Here is a 16,754-nt window from a genome sequence, read left to right as displayed (position 1 = left end):
AAAATGATTATAATCTTCATATTGGATCAAATTTAAAGCACTCAGTAGGATTATAATCCAAAGGAAAAAGGTAGTGGAGGGGCTGGTCATCCATAGGACTGCCTGAGAACAGGATTAAATGGAGAATGTGAATCAGCTGATGGCAAAAACAGATTCCTCTATATCTGTTAACTTAACAGTTACTACCCACAGTTGTTATGTGTCTGGTGACACAGTGTCTTTTAGGACAAAACTGGTGTTTTAGTTCCACTGGCTCATGGGGACTGAATGATAGACAAGACTGCCTGGCTAGTGGGATTAGAGGCTGTCTGTATGTTATGTTTGTGTGAGTCTGTGAGTTAGTGTTTGTGTGTATACGGCTGGTATGGTTCAGTTTGTTTTGGCCTCATATGGACCAAATGTCACCGTAAGGATTTACAAATCATACAAGCAGGAACACATAGAGGACACATTTGTTGGTCCCAACTTGAACATAAAGACAAATGTGTGTGTGTATGTGTGAGTGTGTGTTTGTGCGTGTGTGTATGTGTTTGTGTGTGTGTATGTGTATGTGTGTGTGTGTGTGTGTGTGTGTGTGTGTGTGCGATGAGAGAGAAAAAATATAATTGGAAAGATATGATTCACTCAGACACCATGATTCATTTGAATAGTCACATGCTAATGTTTGAACAGTAAATGAAGAGCAAACCATGTATAAACAGTGAAGAAAACACAAACCGACCAGAGGGTAAGACAAAGTCTTAATGAATCCATACACTCTCTGTACTCTCTTTTTCACATTCTCTCATCTCAGTTCTCACATATCAAACATTGCTCAGCAATGTAATACAATAATAAAACTTGAACGACATGTTTAATAGGTTATACAAAAAAGTCATTCAGGAGACTTCTCGTACTGTTAGACATCTGACACAGTAGAGCTAGCTACATCATTGAAACTCACGCTCTTTGCTTCAAACGTTGCAGTTTGCATTATTATGTCAGTCTATGTCATAATTATGTCATATTAGTCCATTGTCCTAATCAGAGAGTCTGCCTTTTTAAAAATGGTCAAATGATGCTGACCAAGGGTAACTTAAACTCTCTCTCTTTCATATTACATGGATGAAAGCTCCTGTTCTTCTGAGATCCTTGTCCACTCTGCAGCCCAGGGTTAGTGGTTACTCTGTCATAGTCTTGTCCGAGACACTTTCATCACACTGATTTATGAAACCACACTGCATAACTGTATGGGAAACAGGGCCTTAAACCCCCAACTTTTGTCTCATCTCCCCCTCTCTCTCTCTCTCTCTTTCTCTCTCTCTCTCTCTCTCTCTCTCTCTCTCTCTCTCTCTCTCTCTCTCTCTCTCTCTTTCTCTCTCTCTCTCTGTCTCTCTCTCTCTCTCTCTCTCTTTCTCTCTCTCTCTCTCTCTCCCTCTTGCTGATAGAACTTGTTTACTAGCTGCCTTGTTTTCAGTTTCTGCCAATGTCATGCCCTGAGCAGTGTCCCTCTATGCGACCTCAGTCACCTGCATGACACACTCTCATTGAGGACACATCTTAAACTAATGTTGCATAAATAACGCGAGACACACACAGCTGCTAACAGTCAGCGCCACAGTTTGACCTGTGCCACACAAAACTCCAAATCAGAAAAAAAAAACAGTCACTATTTAAACTCATGATGTTAAAACACAAACTGCCTTGCAAACTGACCAACGACTGTAGTTAACCAACTTCATTATTGTATTACTGCCCATGAGACATGAAACTGGAGAGAAGCTTTGGACAAAAGTTTTCTATCTGAACCTCTCGTGCGCTTTGCATTTCTCTACAAGATTCCAAAACCTTTTAAAACAGAATTACTTCAACAGAAGCCAAAACATAGACCAACACTCTTCCTGAAACTAACAAGTGTTCTTTCTATCAGGAAATGACTCCCAGTTAGCTTCGGTGACAGTGAAGGACATTAGATTTTAAAGAATAAGGTCTCACCAGGTCATGGTTGGTGGCATTGGAATCGTCCTCAGGGAAGGGTTTGGAAACACCCAGAGCCACGCAGTTAGCGAAGATAGCTAAAAGAATAAATATATCAAAGGGTCTGAGGTTCATAAGTTAAGGAAACAGTCTCTCAGGTGCAGACAGCATCAGTAAGGTCTCTGCATATCTCCCCTATATCTCCTGTATGAGCAGACTTTAGTCAAAGCTTTGAAGGACTTATCTCTCACATTTGATCGTACACTGCTGTAAGGGGGTGACGTGGAGAGAAAGGTGTGTTTTTGAAAAGTATTGTAAAGAAGTCTGTTCAGTGTTCTGAACCGCCTGTCATTTTTATTACCATTTCATCATGACACTGGCAGTGATGACAAAAGGACATATGCTTAAATATAAAACGTAGCCTCACCATCACCATCATCGTCATCGTCATCATCATCATCATCATCATCATCATCATCATCATCATCATCATCATCATCATCATCAATAACAACCATGACATCAACAGTAACAGCAACAATAACATCACCAATAACTACAAAAACTAATACGATGGCTTCTCTACCACTGAGATGTGCCATAAAGGCGAAGATCTTCAGAAACGAATAGCTCACTGTGGAGCTGCTTTAGACAGGGTGGAGGTAAAGGATACTTCCACTCGACGAGAGACAGAGCGGCGCGGCGGATGGGGTTGTTGAGCTTGAGGCAAAAGAGGGCTCTGGGGGCACGCTGTACCTGGTTCGAGCCCTGCACCTGTTTTTTCGCATGCTGGCTCTTCTTTCTCTGAGTGCCCGTGGAGCTGGTGGTGGAATTGAGAGTGTCTGTTCGGTTCATTCTCATCCCTCCATTCTCTCGCATCTCTTCCGAGTCCCATTCGCCCTTCTCCTCCCCTCCTTCATCTCCTTCACCTCCCTCCTCCTCCTCTTCCTCCTCCTCCTCCTCTTCACCTTCTCCTCCGCCCTCCTCCGCCTCATTGGAGTATCCGTCTCTCCCATTACCTGAGGAGAGGGAGAAAAGAAGACAGAGATCGGGATTGGAGATTAAAATCTGGAATGAGGTCCATGAGTAGCTGAATGTAATGAAGTCTTTGAAGTACAGCTTAGAAACACTATCCCAGAACGGCATTAAAATGGAGATAAACAAAAACCTGTTTTGCAAGGTTGAAAATGACAAATGAATAGAACTACACTGCCAGTTCATATACTGAACTCCGAATATGGTGTCAGTTAAGTGAAAAAAAAGTGTAATACATTTACATACTTATGTGTCAGCCGGTCTATAAATCATCCTTACTGCACACTTGTTGGTAAAAAGTACCCCCCCCCCCTCCTTTTTTTTTTCTTTTCGCTTATAGGACAAGATCCAGTATTTGTACCTAAACCACATCTAATCTCATTTCTGAATGTTATTCGGCACAAGCAATGATACTGAAGGTGAGAGAAAAGTCAGGGCTTTCTCAAATCAGTACTTGATGATGATGAGGAGTCGTACAGTAGGTGAAAACAGCCGTGTTGTAGAGGACAGCTGTGACCTACTTCTCGGTGTGAGCGGTGTGAGAGTGGTGAGAGAGAGAGAGAGAGAGAGAGAGAGAGAGAGAGAGAGCGAAAGAGATTCTGGGCTGAGGTTTTATGCGTTAGTACCTGTGGTTCTACGCTGCACACAGCTAGCCAGTACTACTGAGCCTCACAGTGTGTGAAGCGAGGAATAGCTTATTACTGACAGCTCATTATAATTTCATCATTCTTGTTAAGTGAGCTGTACTGAAGAGAATCCTATCAGACAGAGATAACACCACACTATAAAAAAGATATATTTTAATACAGAATTAAAATAAGTATGGGGAAGGGGAGAGGGGGAAAAACCATGATGTAAGTTCACAAGGTGAGCTATCAGGACCACTGCTAATGTCTGATAGAGGCACATCAGAAAATGGAAATTCAGAGCTAATCTCACACAAAATGAGTCCCTGGAAAGAACAGATACAGAACAGAGTTTACACTGTGTCTTGTGACATGTGGGCAATAATCAGTTCAGCAGTTAGAAAGCTGCACAAATATATTCCAGGCTCTGTAAAAGGCCTTAAAAGCACGTAGACCTGTACATCTGGGCTTTCAGGAGCGTAACATACGTGTGATCATTACCAGTCTATTTTCTGACATTACCCTTAATGAGACAAGAATAATCATCTTAATCATTCGAGCTAAACTGCCACACTAATCAAGTTAACAGTGGCTGTCACGCAATCAAGAGAACACAACCTTTTCAACGCCTAATCATTTATTCAAATCTTGACTGAGCAGACAACTCTTCTGAATTGCTAAGAGAAAAAATACCAGCTTGAGGTGACTCATTGAAAACATGTGATATATCGTCTAATGTATGTCTGCTTAATTTTTATGAAATCATATTGGAGAGTAGCCTACTGAGTTTGATTTCATATGCTTGCACTGCTACATATTATTGGTCAAAATTGACAAGCATAGTGTTTAACTCAATTTTATTACATTTATGAGGGATAATATACTTGAAATTCTAGTAAATGAGAAGGATAACCATAACCATAATATTGGTATTATGAGTACAGTATGATGTCATAGGCTACTCACAAATCATACACAACCATGTGCCCCTATGACAGTTTATGTTATTAAGTTCTAATCTGATCTACTATTGATGGTACATTTCACAACTGTAGACAATCACGTTTGGCTTGTCATATTTGATTCAAGTTCCAAATTATGGCCAGTTTACAGGAACAGTGACTACTTAGTAAGGGAGGCATATATATAATGTGAACAAATAAATTAAATTAACAATTAAGAACACTTAAATTTACTCCAAAATCAAATTAACATGTAAATTTCAGAATGCTGATCCTACTGACTCAAAATTCCTCTCCTTGGGGAATAATTGAGACAACGCGAGACAATTAGAATAACCTGGAACACCCAGACAGATGAAGTTTACTTCCATCTGAATGAATGTTTAACGGCGTATTAATATCTATCATATCAATTTTCACTTTAGTTTATAAATAAATAGGAATAAAAACAAAATTCGTGATGCATAACAATGAGAGATCCAGAGGAGCAACATTTGTTCTAGCGAACGTGACGTGAGAGAGAAATTGGTCCATAATTTCACTCCAGCAAAGCTCGCGGCGCATAACCTTCATCTTTCATTATAATTACTATGATGAACGATTTTTTTCGTCCCATAATTAGTAGAGTCTCTGTTGCCCTAGTCAAGGGGATTCAGTAGGTTACCTAAAAGTTATCATTACGAGCAGCAAGCATATACAAACAGTGCAAAGAACAAAGAGACAAACAAGTCACAATTAATATTGTTTATGAAATTATCATTGTCATGGAATGGCCACTATACGTTGGCAGTTATGTGACTACTATTTACTATCAGATAACCACTTACTTTTTCGGTTCTCGTCATACATGTCCGAGATTGTCCCTTTCAGCTCATTGGAAAAAGATGCATTATCCTCTCATTAGTCGTCTCTCCATTCAGAGTTCCAACGCATATCTCCAAAATTCACATGATTTTGTTGAAAATGGTCAGCCGCCGTTTTAATCCTCAGTGATGTCCTCAAGTCACTTCCTAATTGCTTTTCATTGCGAGCACTGAAATCAAATACATTCCAAGCAGATTTGTAAGGTGTCAAGTTATTTCTTTTCTCTTTTCGTCGTAAAGAGGGAACGACTTTCCGAGATTGTGAATTTTTAAAAAAAAATTTTTTATAAACGTTCTCTTATTGTGCACTGACTCAACCTCTGTTCACTATCTATCTCCGCATTTAAGCCATCAATTCAGGATTAAAGAAAAATTGAGTCGTTTAAAGGGAATGGCAGCCTAGAAACTTATTAAAGGGAGGGAGGTTGGGCAAACGTTTATATGGAACGTCGACAGAAAATTGTGAGCGAGCATGCATGTACTCATTTACTATCGCGCACTGAATCGAAGCACCGAGTAAATTACGCATACAACGCGTGCACAGTCTCTCTCTCTCTTTCTCTCTCTCTCTCTCTCTCTCTGTGTGTATGTGTGTGTGAACAAGACAGACAGAGAGAAAGAGAGAGAGAGGGACAGAAAGAGAGAGAGAGAATGAGCGACTGAGAATACACGAATACATTAGTACATTTAAAGCCAGGGATGATTTTTTTTTCAGTGAGTGTATTGTTCTTCACCAAATTAGTTTTTGGTTTATATCCATTTGACTTTATGACTCTATAATCTACATAAACATCCCTTGCAACGCGAGTGACACTTAAGATAATTTTGTACAAGCATATATGATATCTAAAGTATGCTTACTTTTATATTGTACAGTAAAACATATACACTATTGAATGTAAGTGACAAATTACGCGTTGGAGAAAAGTGAACAATTGCCGAGGGCAACGGTAGGGGGCTTGTCACTGAACAGTAATGCTCATTGAATAGAAATATAAATCTATAGTCTATAAAGTCTATAACTATAAACTCTGAGAGACACATCACGTACACGTTTTTACCAGTCTCAATCAGCTGTAGAGCCTTTGTCTGAAAATGATTTTCTCCTGAAATGCCAGTGACATGTTGTAAGCTCACATATTAAGTCTTTGTAATCCCAGCAGGACCCAGTGCGGATTTTCTACTGTGGTCATGTTGAATTCAATGTCACTTTATGTGCCAACAAAACTGTGAAGCAAAAATAAAAGCATTTCACAAAGGGGTTTTTTTTTTTTTTTTTGTGACTCATCGCTCACCACCATCCGAATGTAATTCCAGACAGAGAAAGGACTTGGAAACATATTTCCTTCAGTGACCTGGCTTCTGTGTCAGTTCGGTCTGTGTACTTACCTGTGGGCCATACCACTGAACCTTTAGGATTCACAAAGAGCATAATTGCCTCAGTCTTGTATATACAGTGTGTTCCTCTTGTTCCATAATTGCTGTTGCCATGAGGAAAATGACCTCATTCATCATTGCTTTCATTTATTCAGGTATTCAAGGTCATACTATTGGTAAAAATCTTCCTTGTGGTTTCATAAATATAAGCCTAAAATATGCACAGAATGGTTGAAATGGTTGAATATTTAAATGGTTAAATATAACAATTTTTCAATATTACATATTACAAAAAATATTTTAAAAAATCCTCATCTTTTAGCTTCACAATGACTAATTATTCCATGAATGAACTTTTAACCTGCTGGTGATTGTTGAGACAATATTGACCAAGCACTAACATTATTCAAAAAATGCTTTATTTTGAGGAAACTGACATGTATAGGTACCATCTTATTTCTGCAAGTTTGCGTTTTTCTGCTTTGCTGAGACACGAAATAAAATATAAGAGAATCAGTTTGCATCATATTACGCCAAATGATAAATAGCAAATATAAATTAACACACTGCCCTCTAGTGGACCAAGTCGGACTTGTTTCACAAATAGATTGAAAAATCAGACATTAGGCAATTACAGTAGAATAGAACAGAACAGAATAGAATAGAATAGAATAGAAAATAATTAGTCATATAATTTCTTAAAAATTCTAAATGGTATTTTTGTGTCACACTATTCTGATAAATGATACTGATGATAATAAAAATTGAAGTAATACTTAACACAATCACTGTGTTGTACCACTATTTTTACAAAGTATAGGGTACACTTCACACGAGATGTGCATCCATAAAATTCAAATTATGCCTTTATTTGAGATAGTGTATCACTGTAAAAAATAAATAAAAATGAATACATATTAGTTTTATTTTAATTTGTGTCAGTCCACTGTTAGCAGGTTCCTGATGACTCCCGTGTATGAGGTTATTATTTGGGGCATTATTTGCTGTGATCATTATAAACCACTGTAGTGCGTTTGTCTTTTTAAATCTATTTCCCTCACTTCCTACCTCATAATCTGTAATGTCTCCTTCCCTAGAAGTGCTTTGTAGTTTTGGTTGAGCCAAAAGCCGGTAAGTCCTGCCAAAATTTGTTGTGACTTTGCTTTAGAGAGGGCATTCCATAGATTTCACGCTTCCACTGCTCAGCATTAAAAAAAAAAAGAAAAAAAAAAAGAAAAGAAATATATATATATATATATGTATATATATATATATATATATATATATATATATATATATATGTGTGTGTGTGTGTGTGTGTGTGTGTGTGTGTGTGTGTGTGTGTGGACACAGTTAGGGAGTGTGTGTGTGTGTGTGTGTGTGTGATATTTTAGATATTTTAGTCATGTGAAATAACATGAGATGGCATTTGGGTTTCGAAATCAATATCCCACTGTAGATTATGTCTGAAGTGGGTCTGTCACTTTGTTTGGAGAATCACTTCAGAGTCAATTCACTGTGCTGACATGTCTGTGTGTGTGTGTGTGTCTTGTTTTTTGCTTTGCTACCAGTATCTCTCTCTCTCTCTCTCTGTGTTGTTTCTTTATCTGTATATGAGAGTCTTACTGAAAGTTATATGTCGAGTAATTAGGCACCTTCATTTTAAGGTCTCAATGGCCCAGTCAGCACTTCCTTGGGCTAAGCTCCCTGCCGCACTCTCTGGAGACTCTAACACACACAGTCATTTCCCCGCCACATCCCCATTGTCATTCTCTATCTACATTCTCTATCTAATGAAGTGAGCACCAGGACATTAGCTCCCATTAATTACCTCAGGCTGCAGATGACGTTTCGCGTAATGTTTATGTAAACTACATTGTTGTTGCGCTGTAGGATTTCCACATATGGGCAGAAAAGCTATAAGATCAGTGTGGTCTAGCACATCCTGAGGTGAGAGAATATTAAAATCAATAAAATAGCTTGGGGTAAATTTCCTGGAAATATGCCCAGAGGTACATTATATCTGATAGTGTGGAACCCGTCATAAACACAGAATTGTACTTGTTGAAAATGATTTAGTTCTCCTGTAATGATATCTAAAGGATGATGTGATCGCTGGTACCATGCCTAGCCCTGTATCCTGGATACCCCCTAGTTTCCAAGGCAACGTGATGGTGCACATGGATAACGTGTGCGTATTTTTTACTCAGGCTTACGACACTTCTTTCAATTCAAAACAGAGCAGAGATATAAGGCTGAAGAATGATGTCGAATTAATGAGCTTTGTTCATCGCACCCATTTTGCGGTACAGGCATAAATGCCTAAAACGCTTCAATGATTATGGAGAAATCATGGTGTCTGTATTGCAGAGATTGGACGATTTTCACCACAAAAGCTAGCTAAAAACGGAATGATGGGTAGAGTTGCATATCTTCTATTATACAGAGTCTTTGAAAACGTCACCGGCAACCGTAAACAGTGGCTGCCTTTGCTGATGTCAGCTGAAATGAGACCATTAGGGCATTAGAATGTTGCTGCAGAGACAACACCAGCTAGAATGTCAGTTGCGTTTTATCGACTGATAAATGAAATGCATTATTATTGCTGTTATTAAGGGACCAATTCCACATGAGATAACTGAATTTATCGTAGCATTTAAATTCTCTTATTACATCTTCGAGGCTGTGTATGTCAGACACAACTGAAAATGGAGGTAAATCATTGAGTTTATATTTGTATTGTGAATGTAGAAGTTTGCGGAAATGTAGCTTTTCTTTCACATCAACCCATGATTCAAAGATATATTCCATAACAGCAAATAAAAGGGAAATTACACCCGTGCTGGCATGAGCGATGCCAGTGCACACAAATACATCAATATCTGAGAAAGAGGAATTTTAAAAATGTAGCCTGCAATTTTATTTTTCTTCAACAATGAACAAATAAATAAATAAATAAACAAAGCGAGCTAATCATATTATTGTCTAATTATTACGTTGATTAATATTTTTTAATTGCAAATATCCATTTACAGACTAAAACCAATCACAATCTTTCAATAATTTAGGTGTACCTTATGATTGAGGTATTTAGGTGAGGAGTCATACAACGTTCACACATTCCCCGTTTCACGGAGCAGTATCCAATCGCCTTACACTATAGGCGGTCCTTTTTCTTTCTGTTTTACACAATGTTCCCTCCCCTCAATGCCCCTCTCTGGTCTGTTCTTATCACTGTTTCCTTATTGCCTTTCCTGAGAAGATAGGACTGTGCTGAATGCAATGTAATTTTGACCTATGTTCCATTAGCTTAAGAGCCTAAAGGCATGGCCACCGCGTTGAACGGTCAGCAGTTGTAATGGTGCGGTTGCTTCTCTCTAAGATAAATTCATCATCTGCGGACTGCAATGGATTTATAACCTTTGATGCTACCTTGTTAAATACAACACAAGCTGCAGTCACCAGCTATTCCAATAAGCAATCAATATTGATAGAATATTTAAAAGGATAGCCACAAGGCAATACGTCGCGGGGGAGGCTGGAATTATGAAGGTATGTCATGAACCGTCGCATTTAGCCACGGTGTGTCCATTTAATATAGAAACCATATGCTTTGTCCAACCGCTTCATTGCCAATAGTTCGTGTCATGCCGATTCTTGATATGATAGAAAATCCATTCTGTTGCTGTTCATACGTTTCCATTTGTAGGGCAGAATACACTTCTTTTCACAGAATTTGCACCGCAATCTTGCTGTCAGATTTGTTGTTTTGCCAGCTCTGTCCCTCATTCAAATTTATCACAGGTCTCCTAAGCTTTGAAACGTTCCCTTGCCACGAGATAGAATGCGTTTAAACAAACAGTTTAGCACATGTGTGTCTATTGTTAGTGGTTAGTAAATATTAACGTGAAATCACAGCTCCGACAACAATAGCAGTGCATTTAGACTACGTGCGTGCGGTGACTCTTTTTTTTTCCAGCAAGGACGTGTAGTGAAGTGAAGTGAAGTAATGGTTCATTTACATTTTAAGCAGGATCTTGGTGATGCTGTGTGGCGACTGAAATGATGCCAAAACGTGACTAGGAACACTTGAAAATGTTCCTCTTAGTAAATCTTCGCAATATTCGCACAAATATTCGTAATATTATATATGTGAAAGTGTGAATGTATATGTTTGTGCGTATGCGTGAGTTTGTGTGTGTGTGTGTGTGTGTGTGTGTGTGTGTGTGAGATAGAGAGAGAGAGAGAGAGAGAGTCAATCAAACTGAAGTAAATAGATATGTAAGGTATCGACAGTCTCATACAGACAGTCACCATTGCCGCGGCAAGACAGGAGCAATTTTCTCAAACAAACAAAATTATATTACAATTTTGTCTGTCATGTTTATAGTAGTGCTTGTACAAGTGATGATTTCACCATGTTGCACACTTGTGGTCCAATCACAGTAAGATGGTAAATATTCACTGTGATCTGAGAGAAAGTGGTGACTTGCCAGGAGAGAAAGTGTCCTCTAGTTGTCTCTTAATCATTTGGCATGAGATTACTATCATTCAGTAAACAGAGCAATGTTAGAGGAGGGTCATCCTTAACTATACATCCACAGTCAGCATTACCTGGCTGGGACTCACTCACGCTCTCTCCCTCACCCTCTCTGCTTCTCTCACTCTGTCCCTCTCCCACACACACACACACACACACACACACACATACACACACGCAATGGCTCACTGCATGGGACTCTATCAAGCATAGTGGTGCATTCTCTCTCTCTCTTTCTCTCTCACACACATACACACTCTCTCTGTCTCTGTCTCTCTCTCTCTCTCTCTCTCTCTCTCTCTCTCTCTCTCACCTCTTCTCTCTCATCTCTTCCTTGCCCTGCTTTGACATGCCCCATTCATCCAAATCCTCCATAAAAGCTGATAGCATGAAGGTTATGGAGCTGAATCAGTGGCTAAGTTGAAACCAACGGCATAATTATGCAAATCGTCTTATGCAGGTGAGGTATGTGTTCCACACACACGCTGTGTGGATATTCATATGCATGAGAACATGTACAGGTTCCGTCAACATATGTCGCTGGAATACAGAATGGTGTTCCCGTATAACAGCAGTGCAGTATTTGTAACTACGCCTTACAGCAGGAAGGAAGCATGATCACCGCGCTAAACAACTTATGGGTATCTGCAGCCAAGTCACAAATAAATAAATAAATAACTAAATAAATAAAAATGTGTGAGTCAAAGTTTCACCAAACTGCTGATACTGCTCAGCTTGTACAGATGAAGATGACAGTTTCGATTAAGGAGAGGTGAATGCAGTGACCTGAAGTTTAGTGTTAATATACTTTTCAGGCCTTTCCGAGTTTAATCTTTTAGTATTTGGAGCATTGCTGTCGGGGATACCGCGAGGTTACGTTTCATGTTCAGAATTACACTTTACATAAGAATCCGAAATATAAACGCATTAGGCTTTTTCTTTTAATCATTATTCAACTCAAGATACTGTCTTTCGGTCACACATTTTGCCGCTGACGTAATCCATGACATCCAAACAGTTTGTTGTCTTTGCAGCGCTGTGATGATGAATTTGAGAGACGGCCACAAATATTAGGGATGAGATGCAGAGTATTACCACAGCATGTTTTAAGATCTGCTTTAAGATTAAACATTACTGTTGTAATGATCACAATTTTTACAAAGGCCCTGGTTTTGTGACAGGATTGGTTTAGAATACCTTCTGGGTCTTATTTTGGGATGATCCAAAGCCTTCTGGTACAGATTTTTAGTCTCAGAGCAGGAACGGAATAGCGTGATGCTAAGATTACGGAGGTCAATAGAAAATCTGCCAGTAATGACCTTGTGACATATTTATTTCTCTGATTTATGAATTCACTCAGCATTTATACATGAGTCAGTATTCAGAGAGGTTTCTGACTGCATAAGTTTATTTATTTATCTGTAGAATAAAGCAGTCTCTTGTCTCCCTGCACTTTTACTGTAACAAAATGCATGAATTCTGGTTGATGTTTCAAGGAAAGTATGTTTTAATAAGTCAGTGTGGATCCCAAGTTGATCAAGAGATCACAAGCTGTTTGTACTGCAAATTTTTTTTACAGTAGCTCTGCCAAACATGACAAGAATCCCAAATCATGCTCTCTCCCTGCAATGAGAAACTAATGTGCTGAGGTATCTGAGAGTGATGATAAATAGCTATATTAGCTACAGATGTACTCTTCAATATTTTATGTTGTCAGCTGTCTTGTTTTGTCCAAGTAAATAAAGAAATGTGTCTTTGATATATTCTTGTTAAATTAATAGTGACACGTTTGCGATCGCAGATGTCAGAACGTGACTGTTTCAAACGTACTGTTTCTAAAATCCACTTATGAAAGTGCTTTAAGAGTAAATGCTTTAGATGGTAGATCATGGTTATATGTTAATTAATTAACAGAGTCTGAACATTCTAGTATATGTCTTTGATTTTTTTTTTTTTGTCCCCTTGCCGTCTAAACCCCTAAGATCTCAATTACAGCTGGTCTTTAATTTGAACCTATTCATTTTCTCACTTGAAGTTCTTATAGGATTTACATGCCCCTGAGCTCTGTGCTCTGTTTCTTATCCCACATCACCATTGCCTCTCTTGATTTTTTTTTTCCCCTGCCACTAACGATTCCTTCGGTGGCAGTAGCCCTGTTATCGGTGCAGAATATGGATGCGAAAAGGCAGGTTAAGGAGACAACTGACAGCTGTAGTCGGGAATCTATAGACAGAAATGGTCTGGCCAGGTCCTGCTAAGAGCGACCCTGCTAAGGGGACCAGAAGGCTGCAGGGAGTCAAGAGTCATTATCAAAGCTTTATTGACAGAGACAGCAATTAGTGTGTTTTCCAATGGCGCGTTTTTCAAAGTGTTTAGGCTCACAGCATTACGGTTTTATGATATATCAATGAAAGAGAAGGCATTTAAATTGACTTATTTAATTACCCGTGGTTATCCGTGGAGAACCTTTTGATTTCCTCCAAAACATTTTGACCGTTTGCCATCAAGTTTCCTTATTGTTGCTATGAGTTTGTTGAGACTTCTTTTAGTGCTTATGTAATATGCAGTTTACGTAATAAGACAGGTCCCACTCTCATTGGGTGAGAGTTGACATTGACAATGGACTTGGAACTTCTGGCAGAAGTCATAGAGGTGACACGGATTTTTGTGCTAGAATGTCAAACAGAGCCTGAGGCTGTGGATTCGGTACCAAACTAAAATCCCACGAGACTACAAATGAAAGTTGTCAAACTTTTCTCTCTAAGCCTGTCTCAGTGTGTGATTACAAGAATCACTGGTGCACAGAGACGCAGTACAAAACTGAGAGTCAAGAATCGGATACATATTTAAAATGAAGGTACTTTTTAATAATGTACAATACCCAAAAGCGGAGTATCGTCAGGAGTACATGGGTGTTGGAAGATATTTTCAAACACACGGTTTCAATTATTCAAGAAGCTGAAATCAAGGATTCACAACCCAGTCCTCAGGTACCCCTCAGACGTTCCATATCCTTGTTTTAGTGCACCACTAGGTTTTTCTTTGTGGAATTATTAGGGGTTTGAGATAGAACAAATATGTAGAGTGGTTGGTAGAAGTTTTGAACTGGCAGGTGAACCTCTCCTTTCATCACTAGTAATGCATCTGCACATGCACCTTGCCAGGTATGTTCCACTCTGGACCTTAAATTCAACTTTTTTTTTCTTTAATAACTCACACTTAATTTGACAGTTATCACATTTGATTGGCCAGTATGTCATCACCTGACTTGTAGGTAAAGAGTGGAACATTTGCATGAAACAGCGAGAGGCCCTGTGCTACGCCGTGTTGACTGAACTTTGATATTATGTTTGTCACGGCCACACCTCTGCTTGCTTTTGTTTTGTGCATGTCTTACATCATCCCTCTTTGGCAGAGTAATCTGTCTCTCTCTCTCTCTCTCTCTCTCTTGGTCAGTTCAGTAAAGATGCTGATCTGCATTTGTTTTCACCCGTCTTAACCGATCTCGCCGCGGTTTACGAATTCGGTCCACCGTCCGGACGCGGCTCTGAATGTTCTATTTTGATAAGCACTTAAAGACGAAATCTCTTCTCTTTGCCCCCCTTTTTTTTTCTGGCCTGTGTTCCCTCTTCAGGCCGCTCCTCACCACTCTGAGTGTTTATTTCTCTCTTGCTTAATCCTCGTTTGCTCTTTGCTCTGTCTGGTCTCGGCTACATAAAGTATCAGCAGTGGGAGGCTTTGTGGTTTTCTGTCAGACACTTCAGTCCCTGACTCCAGATCAGATTTCCTGAAGGGAAACATGAGCCATCCCAACTAGAAAACTGTTGTGCTTCCAGACCACCTTATGTCTAAATATTAACTCTCAATTACTTATCTTCGTCAAATGAAATAATTACCCAACTCGTGATATAAATAAACAATGAGACCGAGGGTAATGGATAGTCTCTCTATAAGCTTTCCCTTTAATTGAAACTCAGGAGATCCTGAGCCAATAGGTATAGCAGCCAAACACCGCATGCTATCTGGCACATCCCCTTCAGTGGCACAGTGTCTTTGCATATTTATATATTGTTATTGTAAACACAACTATTCAACACCAGAAGGCCTCTCTTGAGAAAATGTGTAAATAATTGTTTTTAGAGTTGTTAACACCTGAAATAGTTTTCATGCATTTTTAACGAGTCCTGGAAAAAAAAAAAACGTGTTTGTGGACTATATTACCACCCTACTGTGTTGTGGCCATCTGTTAACTTGTGTTGTTTTAATTCTGAAAGTGTTGTTATGTATTAGGTTTGTTAAAAAAACAAAACAAAAAAAAGACATCTCTGTACCGTAGAATGAACTGTAAAAGAATGTGTAACTGTTTCCTCATCATTAATGTTCTGTTTAAAAAAAATACTGCTCCCACATTCAGTGATTTTTGTTTAATGATGTGCCTAGTGAATGAACTCCATGTTCATATTTTTTTGTCATTATAATTACACACATGCCACTTTGGGAGAGGGCACAATTACTCTTATGTTTTCCCAGCTTAAACTTAAACTTAAACTCTCTTTTGTGCTACTTTTGAACTTTTTGAGACAACAGCTTGCAAATCAGAAAGCAAAACGTAAAGTCACAGGTAAACGCATTCATTATGTCTACTGCAAATTGTGTTTATGCGTATCTGAACTGTGTGCGTGACTCTGGCTACTCTCTGTGGTGCTACGTTCTCACTTTCACAGCGTTGGCACCATGTCTAAGGCCACAGTGAAGAAGCTACACTGGCGCTCAAAGGTCCAGGAGAGCTTCGTCCCCCTGGGTGGGGCCTCTGGGGAGCTGGGTGTAGCCATTGGGGGTGGAGCTGACTATGGAGAATTCCCGTTCGTCACCGCAGCTCCGGGGGGTGGTCCCACGGTGGGTGACATCATCCTAGAGATTGGTGGAACCCCTGTGCTGGGAATGACCCTTGGGGATGTGCGGGGTGTCCTCAACTCATGTCCTCATCCCATCCGAATCAAAACGGTCTCCCCAGGTACTTTTATTTTGAAACACTACATATGTTCCTCATGCTTAGCCTGCCATGTAATAGTGCTCACTGAAGTCCTTATTGGTCTGTCTTCTGTTTGTTCAGTTAACATGCAGTTTAATCCTCTAGAGTCTAGATTCCTCCATTGCAGTGGAGCCGGATGCGACACCTGCAAGTCCTTTAATAATCTGTTAAATCCCATTAAAAAGGCATGTTCTCAGTTTTGCTAGATACAGTCCTGTTCCATGTCATATCAAGATTATATGTAGCAGAATGTCCTGTGTTCGGCTGGATGAGGGATGCAGACGGTAGCCTGTAAAGCAGTGTGCTAAACCAAGAGACCTTTGTTCGGTTCGGATGGTGACCGCACCTCTGTTACGCATTAGC

The 16,754-nt window shown here is 39.4% G+C and overlaps 2 protein-coding genes across 3 annotated transcripts in view; one reads left to right on the top strand and one right to left on the bottom strand.

The window, feature by feature from the left end:
* cacna1fb (calcium channel, voltage-dependent, L type, alpha 1F subunit) overlaps positions 1–5,428 on the bottom strand; it is a 30,589-nt gene extending 25,161 nt beyond the window's left edge. Inside the window, exons 1-3 of the mRNA XM_030784050.1 lie at positions 5,407–5,428; positions 2,630–2,963; positions 1,975–2,080 (exon numbers count right to left, since the gene is read on the bottom strand). Of these exons, the coding sequence (XP_030639910.1) occupies positions 1,975–2,080; positions 2,630–2,963; positions 5,407–5,428 (462 nt within the window). The remainder of the gene's footprint in view (positions 1–1,974; positions 2,081–2,629; positions 2,964–5,406) is intronic.
* Positions 5,429–10,167: 4,739 nt separating this feature from the next.
* magixa (MAGI family member, X-linked a) overlaps positions 10,168–16,754 on the top strand; it is a 33,396-nt gene continuing 26,809 nt past the window's right edge. For both annotated transcript variants that reach the window (XM_030783501.1, XM_030783500.1), the window contains exons 1-2: positions 10,168–10,371; positions 16,084–16,373. In XM_030783501.1, coding sequence (XP_030639361.1) covers positions 16,094–16,373 — 280 coding nt within the window. In that variant the 5' untranslated portion in view covers positions 10,168–10,371; positions 16,084–16,093. The remainder of the gene's footprint in view (positions 10,372–16,083; positions 16,374–16,754) is intronic.

The sequence above is a fragment of the Chanos chanos genome, chromosome 9, assembly GCF_902362185.1.
Source record: "Chanos chanos chromosome 9, fChaCha1.1, whole genome shotgun sequence".
NCBI lineage: Eukaryota > Metazoa > Chordata > Actinopteri > Gonorynchiformes > Chanidae > Chanos > Chanos chanos.
This window is presented reverse-complemented; position numbering and strand designations above follow the sequence as displayed.